At 39.6% G+C, this 13571-nt stretch overlaps 2 protein-coding genes across 4 annotated transcripts; one reads left to right on the top strand and one right to left on the bottom strand.

Moving 5' to 3' along the window:
- Nucleotides 1-318: 318 nt before the first annotated feature.
- On the bottom strand, nt 319-10593 carry hspa4l (heat shock protein 4 like). Of its 2 annotated transcripts, none has more exons than XM_086274063.1 (19): nt 10427-10593; nt 7574-7631; nt 7337-7477; nt 7069-7191; nt 6879-6978; nt 6651-6784; nt 6318-6562; nt 6147-6223; nt 5904-6055; nt 5667-5773; nt 4506-4639; nt 3928-4124; nt 3561-3635; nt 3065-3208; nt 2715-2840; nt 2502-2609; nt 1867-1986; nt 1271-1432; nt 319-1181 (listed from the first exon to the last, which is right to left on the bottom strand). In XM_086274063.1, exons 1-19 carry the CDS (start codon nt 10576-10578, stop codon nt 990-992), a joined length of 2547 nt encoding a protein of 848 aa, XP_086130189.1. In that variant the 5' UTR covers nt 10579-10593; the 3' UTR covers nt 319-989. The 2 variants fall into 2 exon arrangements, with proteins under 2 accessions (XP_086130189.1, XP_086130191.1); XM_086274065.1 differs by lacking the exon at nt 10427-10593 and adding an exon at nt 8578-8969.
- chmp3 (charged multivesicular body protein 3) lies at nt 9084-13524 on the top strand. Of its 2 annotated transcripts, none has more exons than XM_086274067.1 (6): nt 9084-9178; nt 11257-11317; nt 11616-11795; nt 11927-12048; nt 12261-12375; nt 12519-13524. In XM_086274067.1, the coding sequence occupies exons 2-6, from the start codon at nt 11290-11292 to the stop codon at nt 12656-12658; spliced, it is 585 nt and encodes a 194-aa protein (XP_086130193.1). In that variant the 5' UTR covers nt 9084-9178; nt 11257-11289; the 3' UTR covers nt 12659-13524. The 2 variants fall into 2 exon arrangements, with proteins under 2 accessions (XP_086130193.1, XP_086130192.1); XM_086274066.1 differs by lacking the exon at nt 9084-9178 and adding an exon at nt 10485-10740.
- The last annotated feature ends 47 nt before the right edge of the window (nt 13525-13571 follow it).

The following is a 13571-nucleotide window of genomic DNA, read 5'->3' as shown; positions in this document are numbered from 1 at the left end:
ACAAAGAAAGTTTGTTTTAAAACAAAAATGGAGAACCATAATGTGCAGTAAAGGCAAAACATTCCTCACAGTAAGAGGATCCTGGGTTTAAAGTAACCTGAGGTACTTTCTCCCTGGACTCATGTTCACTCTGCGGGATCTGGTTTCTTAGGCCATCTATAAACATTACAGGTTAATGCATGTTTAAGAGTAAATGACTGCTACAAATGACTTTCAATATATATATATTGAAACTTTCCATATCACATCTGAAAACATAAGTACAGCACAGATGGCCACTTTCTTCTGAAAATCAATCATTTCACACGTACAAATTAGTCTTGCAGACAAATGCGTTTATTTTTTCCCCCACCTTCAATTAAATATGGAAAAATGCAAGAAAAAAAAAAAAAGGAAATAGGCAACCAATCACTAAAGGAAACTTGGTATATGAGCATTTCCATTGTAACACTAGAATGTGTTCTCTATGTACATGTCTATGCTGGCTGCTTTTGTTTACTAAAATAATATTTACAGTTTGTAGACACGGACATATCTCTTCGAACTCGTTGAATACAAATATAATTTGTATACTAACTAAAAGGTTTGCACTAGCAGTGGCATGGACAGCACTGTCTATTTCTCTTATGGGTGATATTGGACACTTAAGAGACACGTGGAATGCAAAACACAAAGCGTACCTTCCTGTGAGATACGAAGGAATCGGTTTTACGACAGACTCATATTTTCATCTATTGTGGCATTCTTTAATTTTTTTAGTATGGCAAACCTTTGAGAGACTAAAGCACACCAGTGTCACACGTAAGGATGAAAACAAAAAACCTCAAATGGTAAAATCCAATGGGAGAGGACACAAAAAAACAGATCCACATAAGTGGTTGATGAGGACTGAGAAATGTTCCCAGGTGTTGATTTTTCTGCGCCTGTCTAGATGCCGTGTGACGGTAAACGCGTTGATGGTTGCGGAGTCTGCGCGTCGGACACAGATCTCAGTCCACCTCCATCTCTTTTGTGCCCGGCTTCGTCTGCTGGCTCCCCTTTGCTTCCCTCTTTCCTTCCGCTCCTCCCTGCTTAGCCGTCGGGCCGTTGTGAGCTCCGCTGGTTTGGTCGTTCACCTCGGGGGCCTCCTCCACTGTGGGCTTTGGCCTGTTGATCACTGGATTACATATGTCCTCCAGCTCCTGGAGAAGAAGCAAGCAAAGGAGAATCAGAAGATGTCATTCTCACTAAAGGAAGAAGATTATTAGATCTTAAAAAGCGGATCACACACCTGGATTTTAGCGATCATGTCTGCTACTTTGACAACTGGGTCTTGAGTTAAAGCAAGTTTACTCTGCGCATTCATCTTGCTGTTCATCCAGCCCATGCTTTCAGTCACACACTTCTCCACAGTGCTCATTTCCTCTGCACTCAAATGAAGGAATCGCTCGTCCTGGGAAAGAGTTTTTGACGAAGAAAACCTTTAGCAGGTCTAAAATGTATCTCTTTTAAAACAAAGTCATCCTATTATATTTTTCCCATAACAAAATACACTTTAAACTATATAAGCTAAAATACGAAAATAATTTAAACACTTAGAATACAAGATCAAGGATATAAACATAGTAAGACACCATCAACATATTCTCTCAGTAAAATATAAAAATAAATGGTTATTTTGTCACATACCTCAAGTATCAGTTACAGACTGTATTTCTTATAAGTGTCAAGTCATCTATGTTTATATGTCTTATCACGCTTCCTGTTCGCATAACACAGTATTTGTAACGCACTGCACAAAACATGCAGTTCCAAACACAAATCCTACTTCTGTCTTTTTCCTGTAAAGGAGTAATGGAAGAACATCACAGTCAGAAGAGGGCTTACCTTCTGTTTGTAGGAATCTACAAACTTCATGTAGAGTTGCAGTTTCTTTCCCAGTTCCTCAAATGCTCTCGGCCTGTCCTCATGCTCCCTGTGCCGGTCCTGAATGGGCTGGCCCAACCTCTGGAGAATAAAAAAAATTTGCGTTAAGATTGAAAGCTACTACCACTTTAAAATATTCTTACATCTTTACTCTTTATTCAACGTAACTTTTAGAAAGTTCCAAATCACAGCATAAATTACAATCTATAAGATTATATAATGAATGAATGAAACATGAACATAAAGCAACAATTCTGGGTAAAGTGCCACTGAGATTTATAAAATCAAAGGTTTATTTAAGCAAGTAATCATTAAGGAAAATATGCGTGCTAAGTAGTAGCTGTGGCTCAGGAGATATAGCAGGTCATCTACTAATCATAAGGCTGGTGGTTGTATGAATGGGTGAATGAGACATGTTGTATGAGCGAGTGCTCAAGCAGAGTAGCAAAGCGCTATATTAGAACCGGTTTATTTACTTATGTAACAAAATGGAAAATTTACATCGAATCAAATTACTAAAAGTTAGCATTTGGGGCATAAATTTTTTTTGTATGCAGTAGTCTGCAAAATCTTTCTTGTAATAAATGTAAACATACCATAAGTGCATCTAGCTTCTCCTCATAGACTTGTTTGGGTTGGTCTTCCCCATCCTCATAGAGCCACTTCTCTGTGTCCTCCAGCATCAGCGTCAGCCGGTTGCTGTCCTGTTATTAACAAACATGAAATGTTTATACAGATCAGTTCTTCATACATCGTCTCAGATATAATAGTCGTTTACCGCTATAATAGATGCAAAAAGTACTACTTACCCCCTCAGTGATGTACTTTTCATAAATCCCACAAAGTTTGTCCCGCAGATCATACACATACTCCTCCACAGCATTCTTTGCGTCGTTCAGCTCTTTCACCAGTTTGTCCTGGATAATCATCTGACGCTATGATGAAAAAATTAAAATGAATGAATAAAAATTTAAAAAAAGTTACGGATGATTCAACCAAGGCGATACGATATTACAGTATGACATTTCTGAATAAAACCTGTGCTTGTCCCGATTTCTGCCATAAATATATTACAACAGTAGATGTTCATACATAGATATAAAATTCCTTGTATCAGAGCATGACTCGGCTTTTTCCAAAGGCCACCTGCAACACTCACCTCATACTCCACAAAGTTAGAAAGGACGTCACTGTCAAGCTGTCGAATGTTGTTGATCACAATGGGAAGATCGATACTCTTCACCTTGACTTTGGGCTTGCTTCCTCCTGCTGCTGGGTCCTGCTTCTCACCAGCTGCTCCCTCCTAAATTTGGAAACCAGAGAACACAATGAGGCCTTTTTGGATTTCCAAACATGGGGCACCTTGCCAAAATAATCATCTATTTTTTTTTTTTTAGACTAATTAATACTGCATGAGTCCATCTAATTGTAGCACAGATGCATCAATGAGCAGCACTGACATGAATTCAGCAGCTCGCATACAGAATCTGTGACAATACATGAATTACTTAATACTTAATTTAATTGAAAGCATGTCTCAACAATATCAGTATCAGGGTTCTGCTTGTCTTATTATCAATACAGTCTGATATGAGCAAGAACAAACAAGAAAAACATGCAGTTTTAAAGCATCCTTAAATCGCAGCCTGACTAACCTTACTGCTGGAACTGGCATCCTCATTCTGCGGCTCCCCTTGGGTTTGGCCTTCCTGATCCACCTGCATTTTGATCTGAGACACATACATAATTATTTTAACGAAGATTTAAGTCAGGTGTCACAGCATTAGATATTTTTCATTGCATATAAAAGATCAATTAATGATAGTATCTTTCAAAAAACTACAAAAAAGCTGATTTTTAAGTGGCAGAAATCCACTGATAAACAATAAGGAACATAAATTTTATGAGAATAGTACCCATTCTATCCAATAGCTGTTGTGCTTTAACTCTGAACGGCTCAAAGAAACTGACCAGCTGACATCTGTGGCATCACAAGAGTGACTGTGGCAACAATAATCCTACCTGCTCCTCTGCTCTGCTCTCATTCTGCACCACTGGCTCTGTATCAGTTTGCATGTCCTCGCCCTCTCCTTTCTGCTTCTCAATCAGAGAAGCGCCGGACACGCTGAAGATGCCGTGGATGTTGACGCGCACTTTGACTTTCACTTTAGAGCTGTCACCATCTGGCTGGGGAACCACATTCTGTACTGAAAAAAAGCCTGGAAGCAGATGGAAAGAAAAGGAGCGGCTTCTTTAATAGGACCTCAACATGTTCTTGTGACAGGAAACTGGCAGTTGCATAGAAAAAAAAAAAAAGATATCCCACTTGAGAAAACACACCCACCCACCACATGGTGATACACATACAGTACAGATAATTATGATGTTCGGCTGAGTCACACGAGAACCTGCTTCCCTTACTCCTAATTGCCATCCAATTTGTTGGGCCAGCTACTTAGCGCACCTACATTAGCCGCCTCTTTCTGCATACTTGTGCAGCTGGTTAAAGGAACCTGATACATGCATACATGCAATGTCTATGTAAAACCAAGTAAGGACTGATCACTTTGATGCTAATAGAGCAGAATTAGCACCATTACCTATCCTGTGGTCGGAGTAGGGCAGTTCTTGAGGGTTGCTGTAAAAGGCTTCAAGGTCGAAGGGTTCCCTCTTGTGGAAGGTAATCACTTTGGAAAAAGGAGCAGCATGATTCTTACTGAACACCTCGCACTCTCTGTAGCACAAATTAGCCAAAAAAAAAGCAAAGTCAGGCAATGGAAAGTAATCACAGTCAGCAGATACTGTGTCCTAGAGCTGACTCGTCTATTTGGAGGAGCAAAAAGCAGTAAGTATACATACAGTAGCCTCCATAATGTTTGAGACAAAGACACAGTTTTTGTGTTTTGTACACCACCACAGTGGATTGTAAATCAGTCAATATGTAATTGAAGTGCAGACTTTTAGTCTTTAGTAATGAAAAAGGTCACTAGATTAATGCCCATATAATCAACTCTTATCTAGACCTCTTAGGTATTTATTATATTTTTGATTAAAGTACTGTGCAAAAGTCTTGAGCTACCCCTCATGTTTTTAAAAGTGGTCTTAAGCAATAGTTCTTCAGGCTTTCTGAAGGTCTTTCAAAGTTCTTCTTTGGACACTGGCTGCTTTTTCCCTCAATTTCAGTTCAGTCACTGACAATTTTCAGAATGTTTTTATTTACTGAACCAGTTACACTGACCTATGAATCACTCTAGCATGAAAACACCACCTAACTCAGGTGACGAATCGATGCTGTATCTACACATAACAGACAACTTAGCAAAGGACCAGTTTTAAATGGTATTTTTAGGCACTTTGTTACCATCAGAATGGTGTGCAGGGTGTCCTTAAAAAAAATCTGAGAATAAAGTGACAAGTGGAGCGCAGGAGAAAAAGGTGACAGGCCTAAAAACCATCTACAGAAGAGGAAAAGTCATGTCCTTTCCAAGTCCCCTCATCTTTACTGAAATGAACTAAACTGCTGAACCTATTTCCATTTTTTCACCTTCACCTTGCATTTATATTTTTTTACAAAATATAAAGAATTGAAAGTTAAAGATTGAATTGAAAGCGGTTCAAGATTTTTGCACAGTACTGTAGGTTAGGACTACCCTATAAACAGGGTAGAAATACATATATTTATGTATACATAAACCAGTTTTTGTCCTCCAGACACATAATCACGAAAAACACTGTCTCTTGTAGAGTGGTGCTATCTTTACCCCAATCCATCCTCTGTGGGTGATTTCCAGCGCATAGTAATCGGGAAAGGAACCACATCAGTGATAGAGAATTCCCGAACCTTAAATGCTGGTGACAAAATTGCGCACTACACAGACACATACGCACAAGCAAAACCACAAAGACGAACACATATTTACTCCATTTTATCACTACTATTTTTTTTCATATTACATTGGAAAGAAATACTGGGTGTTAATATCTGAGGATCTTCCAACCTGCAGTGCACAGCCTCTTGCTACAGCTTCGTCTGCATTGAGTGTGGTGCTGATGTCTTTGCAGAAGAACTTGGCGATCCTCTCTTTGATAGCCGGGATCCTTGTGGCTCCTCCAACTATCTCCACTGCACAGATATCATCCCGACTCAACTCTGCCAGACAAAACATACACATTCCTGAGCAGATTCTTCCTTTGTTTAACATTAATATCAATTAATGAATTAATAACTCTAAGGGGCGTACTTGATTGTTCAAGGGCCGATTTCAATGGAATCTCAACTCTCATGAGATACTGAGCACACATCTCTTCAAAGTGTAACCTGGAGGATTTAAACATTGGAAAAAAACAATTTAGATATCCACATTAAGTGTGCTTATTGAGATGAAAAAAAACAACAACAAATAGGTTTTTACCTGTTCATCCTGCTGGAAACATCAATGTCATTCATGAAGCACTCTATGTTTAGAGGCAGGTCGGAGGAGTTGGCACTCATGAGCTTCTTCAGTTTCTCGCACTCCTGGTATAGCCGCAGCACAGCCCTCGGGTTGTCCCTCACATTGAGCTTGTACTTGCCCTTAAACTCCTCGCAGAAGTAATCTACCAATGCCTCATCAAAATTACGCCCTCCAAGGTATGGATCAAATGCTGTGGCAAGAACCTGACGCACCAGATTGATACGGAGTTTAGAATTTAAGAACAAAAGAGCAGATGCAGCTGGAGGACGAGAAGGAAGGCAAAAGGCTAACCTTGAGTTTGCCTTTGTGGAAGGCAGTGATAGACACCTGGAATGACGAATGCCCCATGTCCACAAATACCACGTTTCTCGGCCTCTCTTCTGGTGTAGGAAGGTCTTGCTTGTAGATCCCATAAGCCAAAGCCACTGTTCATAGACAAGACATTTATTTTCAACCCTTACGTTCCATGTTTGACTATGGCCACTTCATAAAGTTACTAATGTATCCAAGAACACCGACCTGCAGTGGTGTCATTAATTAGCCGCAAGCAATTCAGCCCTGCAATCTGAGTTGCATCGAACACCGACCGCCTTTCAGCATCTGTGAAAAAACTTGGGACCTGTAAAGCAGAGTACAAATCTTAATGTTCTCCTCAAAACCGCGTTCTGAATTACACCGACAAGTCTTGTGCACCGTTTTCATCACTCACAGAGATGACACAATCCACCACCGGCTTCTTCAGGGCGCTCTCTGACGTCTCCTTCAGCTTGGTGAGCAGCATCCCCGTGATCTGCTCAACTGTGAACACTTTATCCTCGTCCAAGTAACGCACCTAGGAACACTCAAGCATTTAGGGAGACCCGAAGCAAATTAAAAACCAAAAGGGTGAAGGTGATCGGTTGCTTGGAAGTTGATAGAAAAAGCAAAGATGGGGGGAAAAAAATGGGAAGTGGTGAAAAAGATGTAAAGTACTTTACCTTAATTCCAGTGGTTCCATTGGCCAGCTTATGCAAGCTGTAAGGCAGTTTAGGTCTTTCTGCTTGGATAAATGGGTCATCGAATGCTCTGCCGTGGAACTTTTTGAAGCCATGGACTGTATTTTTGAAGTTTGTTATAATCTGAAAGAAAGGAAATACTTAGCAAAGATTAAAAAAAGACAACTGTTTGAAGATGTAATGTGTCTGCCAAAAATAAAATTTCATGGATGATCTTACTTGACTTTTGGCTGCATTTCCAATCATGCGATTTTTGGAGGCCAAAGACACACAGGCCCTTAATGGGAAACAAACAGAAGTAATCCTGTTAACAGATGTGGCGTACGAAGAAGAACTGCAATTTCGATGGCTGCCAACTGAAATGTTGAGCATTGCCATGAGGGATAGTTCACGGGGGAGAGTGTCTGAACAAGAACTACAAACTAGGGCAGTGAGACATAGCAGATCACCTTGAAAATTAAGCTTTTTCTATCCAAAATAAAGAGAGAAAAAACAGGAAAATCGTTGTGTTTAATGACAAAGACCAACGCTTCTCCTCACACAAGGATTCATTTCACATTGGCTAGCAGTGACAAGTCACTCCCTAGCTTCACCTTGCCACAGAAAAATATCCTCATGCACTTAAAGGTGCAATGCTCCTCTCAGTCTCCTTTCCACGGATGCTGCAGCAAATTCAGTTTACAGAAACGGAGACCCACTTGGAGATGATTTGTTTCAGTCCGCCAAGTTGATTCCTTACATTCACCCTGGGATTTAATCCTCTGTCACTTCTGATCAAGCACTTGCATGCGTTAAAGATGCAGTTTGTAGACGGGCCTTAACTGACGCATTATCGTTATACCATGTCAAAACCTATTCGTTATCCTTTGATGTCTGTACAGTATGCAAACACTTTAAAACGCATATTAAACAAAATAACATGTACAATACAAGTAGGTTAACTGAGTCAGCTTGTCGTGCACTGCGCAGCTCGGTGGTGATAGCCAGGAGACATCTCAACTACCTACAAAAATAAACTGTTATTTAAAAAAGACCTATAATAACCTGCTGTGACGGGAAATGAACTAAGGCCGCATCACTACCGCCGCCACCATCCCTGCTGCCTTCCTGTGCATCACACCGCTCAGTCAGTGCGCCTCCAGTTGCAAACATTGCGTAACAAAGTCACAGGCAGACCACACTTACACGGCGATGATGTCTGTCAATATTTCGGCTATACTTACGGCGTGCATCTGTCACTGTATTCATTGGCAATGGTTTCAATGCCACCGCTCCTGGCCACAGCGATGTAACAATTTTGGAAACCCACATCAATGCCTACCACTGACATATTGAGCGCTCTTAAATTCACCCAAGTTATCCTCCGCAAATGACCGCACTCACACCTAGGAGGAAGGGGGAAAAATAACACACAATGGCGGTCTGTTCCTAATTTTAAATTTATTTAAGCGTGTCGTCCGCTCTGAAAATATACGACACGGCTAGCCGAGCGTGCACTAACTGAATTACTAGCTGTTATGTAAGTAAAGCTGTTTATAGCAAACTCATTCAGTGTAATCCCAGAGAGCAATGATGTCCAGAGCGGATTCTCCCACTCCCAGGCAGCCCTAACATCACCCAGCGGCTCCGACTGACTGTATCTCCTCGGACCCGCCCACGTACGCCTGTGATTGGCTGCGTCACACCCAATGTCCTTACGTGATTGGTGCGGCAACCAATCGATAACAGAAAAATCTAGAACCACCTGGAAAAGGGGACCATTGAGTACGTCATCGGTAATCGGCACGGGCCTGACGTAAATTTTACCCTAAATTTAACCTGCAGGTACAGTTTCTACCTTCACATCTCACGTGCCTCAAAATCAATACGCATACAACTATAATATCTATGACTTTAACATTACTGATAGCTAGATCATATCTGATGAGATAGTGGTACGTAAGCGCTACCTGAAAGCATTGTTTGCGAGAGGTAAAGCTTAGAGTGCCCTAAGACGATATATTGCTTATACATACAAGTTTATTAAGTCGGTACAGTAATATTTACTGTTATTGCAAACATTTGTTTATAGCGACATATGACGCTGCTGTTTACGTGTCTTATCTCCATGGAAATGACAACAGAGGGTTGCACTGCGCGTAATCACATTGAATTATATTTATTTCATTCATTGGTTTTATTTCAATGCGTTTTATCTGTTTATGTTTACTTCTTTGTTTAAACAAAATATGATATACATAACTTTTCTGGCTAAGTTGTTTAGGTACCTACCATAAGATAAAATGTTCCAGATAAAAGGCCTAAATGTATATATTAATTATATTATTGGATTAAGGAATCGTGTTTAAGTTAGGTAAGCGTGTCACACAAAAGGCAATTTCCAGTAAAGATAGAATCACACATAACAGCCTTATGCCAACCGGTGCATAGTAATAAAGACATGATTTTATATCAGTAGAAAGAAAACAAAAATTAGTTTTAGGGGGTGTTTTATATTATTATACTTTACCCAATATATTATATTATTTGAATATTTTTAAACTTTGACTACAGCCTATTCAGATTTCCGCAAGTTGTTAGCAAAGCAACACAATAACGGAAAATTGCTGTCATATTGTTCTATCTATCTATCTATCTATCTATCTATCTATCTATCTATCTATCTATCTATCTATCTATCTATCTATCTATCTATCTATCTATCTATCTATCTCCAAAATAAATGTTTAATTGTGAGTTTTGGGGGGGTTTCATAGTGTTTAAAGTCATGGTATTAAATGGCACAACAAAACAAAAATGCACACATTCTTTAAATTCTAAGGTTTTACATAATTAAATAACATAATTAAAATATTTATAATAATAATAATAAAATCAGGTCCTTAGCCAGTTTTACAAGTACATAAATGCAACCTGAGGTGAACAGCAGCACATGACATCGAAGACCTTGTTATTATTTATTTAACACTATATTCATAAAAGATAAAATATAATAATATAGCAGACTCTTAAAATGATAAAGACTAAACTAAAATGAGAATAGAGAGATTTTTTAAAAAGAAACTGTAATACCTTTCTTTTTGATTCGATCCAAATGCCTTCAGGTTTTTTTTAGGGCAAACCCATAACACGTCACTGCTGAGTGTCTCGTTCGATTTCAGCTTTATTTGAACACTTGTTCTTATTTCCCTGTTTTCTTGTTGAGGACGTGAATGTTTACTCATATTCGGACTCAGCCCGCGGCGCCCCTTGCCAGAACAGGAAGTGATAGTTTAACAGGCTGTGCTAGCCAGCTAGTTCAAGTCAAATAGGTTAGCTTGCCTTTTAACACATTGTTTACGATGGGACTGTTCGGGAAATCACAGGAGAAGCCAGCAGCTGATTTGGTAAGTACTGACTGATGGTGACCAGAACCTGTCTTTAAGAGCTGTGTGGACAAAAAGCAAAGAAAGACAGTGGCTCTAGCTATCCTTGCTAACGTTAGCTGTCACACAGCTAGGGCTTGTCCGTCCTGTATGTTGATACTTCAGGCTGATAATTAAGTAGTCAACAGCACTCTAGTTGAAAAAACAACAACAACAAGTTTGACATTAGCTTACATAGTTGTTTTTTTTTTTACACTATTCAAGATCACACGCTTGTATACGGTGTCCATTAGCCGATTTATGCTTTCTATAGTAGTGTGCCTGTTAGCATACATGCTAATATAAGTCTTCACTGTAAACAAACCATTGCTGTCGTCACTTTAGCCAACCTTATGAGCCATTACATATTAGCAGCTGTACATGGCGTCGTTGTATTGCGACACCCGTGTTAAAACGAATATTACATGTACATCCACCTGTAGCTGGCCGAGAAACAGAGACTGTGTCATGTTTTAATAAGATAATGTGCTCTTTCAGGTTAAGGAGTGGAATCATAAAATCAGGAAGGAAATGAGAGTGGTGGACAGACAAATTCGAGGTAAGACTACAGCCAGAGTTTGACACTTCCAGGACCGTTTACATTCAGTTTATATCACTTTCACCTAAATATCTGATAACCAAACTGAGGAGTTATAAATCTAGTGTAAGTACAATGTATTTGAATTGTCTGATAATTGCTGTCATTTAATTATTCATCTGGAAGGTGTAAAATAATCATTTGACTCAGTAAGTCATAAAGATACCAAATTAGCTTTTTGTATATGTAATAAATATAATCAAAGACCTGATAAATTGTGTGTTGTCTGTGTAATGAAATTGACATATTTTGGTTTCAGATATTCAAAGAGAAGAAGAAAAAGTTAAACGATCCATCAAAGACGCTGCCAAAAAGGGACAGAAAGATGTGTGCGTGGTGCTTGCGAAGGAGGTGATTCAGTCCAAACGAGCTGTCACAAAACTTCACGCTTCCAAAGCACAGATGAACTCTGTAGTTCTCAGCATGAAGAATCAGCTTGGTGAGTGTGGCAGCGCACAAGATGGGGAGGAGGGCGTACTTAGTTTGTCACTTAGAGCAGGTTTTCTAATGACATTGTGATCATCAATGCTCTTCTCTGTCACTGAGGAAATCTGTTTTGCGTGTTTTCAGCTGTGGCGCGTGTTGCTGGAGCAATGCAGAAGAGCACAGACGTCATGAAAGCCATGCACAATCTAGTCAAAATCCCAGAGATCCAGGCCACCATGAGGGAGCTGTCGAAGGAGATGACGAAGGTCACTGTTTACCATGATATTATTGTTACGTGATTGTTACACTGTGTCACTGATGTTGTCTAATATTTTAATTCTGTTTATTTTGCTTTGTTGAATTTGAGATATTATTTTAGTTACAGTTGTGTTAAATTTTTGATCAATTTAATTGTTGTGCCAAAGAAATTTCACAACTTTTCATAGTAAAGCTAAAACTTGGCATATTTACCTTTCAGGCTGGTATCATTGAGGAAATGATGGAAGATACTTTTGAGAGCATGGAAGACGGAGAGGAGATGGAGGAAGCAGCGGAGGAGGAAGTCGACAGGATCCTCTTTGATATCACAGCAGGTGACAAAAATAAAATCACAGCTCAAAGTCACATTTTTGTTTTTGTTTGTTTTGGGGGTTTTTTTTAGGGAGTTTAAGTCTGAACCACAGATCAGCTATAAAGTCAAAACACTGAAAACGCTGGTTCTGCTTTCTCTTGTCAGGTGCCCTTGGCAAAGCACCGAACAAAGTCACAGATGCCCTGCCTGAAATGGAGCCCGCTGGAGCCACTGCGGCTTCAGATGAAGAGTCAGAGGAGGACATTGAAGAGATGCAGTCAAGATTGGCAGCCCTGAGGAGCTAAGGTGAACTGCCGCTGTGCTGCCTGTCGAAGTCAGGTGGCTCACTCCGTGAAGGACAGAGATCATTCTGGTGCAGAGGTTACAGTTTCGAGTATCCTCATCGCTTCTTGTTATAAATTCACATAATCATTTGGGGTTAACATTGTGCTACGACAGTCAATTTTTCGATAGTCATCTGGTTTACTCAGCCAGAAGAAAATACGTTTTTGCTTTTTGTGTATAATTATCAAGGGTAAACCCTGGGTAAGTCTTTATTATCCAAAGTCAAGCAGAAGGGTAAGAAGGTGTACATATTGTAAGTAAGAAAAGCCTGCTGTGCCTACAGTGCTTCATCATACTCTTCTTCTTCTGTCCAAAGTTATTATAGACTGGTTGTGGAAGTATTTATGATCCCAAATGCAACAGACTGAATAACTGTTGATGACAAGTCACATCAGAAATGGCCATTCAGCTGTATTTTTAATCACTTAGGATCAAATTATTATTATTTTGTTTGTTCCGTTTACCTGTAGTTAACCTACAAAATCCGAAACACTAGATGTTGGTGGATGGGGTTCACTTTTTGTTTTCTGTACAGTCCAGTCAAAATGTGTCTGTTCTTTCTGTGGCTATACACGTTACACTGATCGGAAACTCCACGCATACTACTTTACTTTTTTTTTGTTTGTTTGTTTTTTTGACATTAGCAGTCAGCTCGTTAAATGTTTGACTTCATCCCCATGATTCCCTCCTAAACAGAAACAAGCAGAGGAAATAAGTTGGGTGTTCAGAACGTATGTACTGTGGATGTACTGTGTGTATATTTTTTCTATGTCTTGGAGAAAAAAAGAAATTAACTTTTAAGAATAAAGCTGACAGTTACCAGTAACTTGTCTCTGCCTGTTTCTGCTTGCAGCACTGATCACGCTAACCTTT

The sequence above is a fragment of the Aulonocara sp. 'chitande type north' Nkhata Bay genome, linkage group LG19 (genome assembly GCF_057382095.1).
Source record: "Aulonocara sp. 'chitande type north' Nkhata Bay isolate Kocher_YH1m ecotype deep benthic linkage group LG19, A_spYH_male_GT1.1, whole genome shotgun sequence".
Classification (NCBI taxonomy): Eukaryota; Metazoa; Chordata; class Actinopteri; order Cichliformes; family Cichlidae; genus Aulonocara; species Aulonocara sp. 'chitande type north' Nkhata Bay.
The sequence above is the reverse complement of the archived record's forward strand: the minus strand, read 5'-3'. Positions and strand labels throughout refer to the sequence as shown.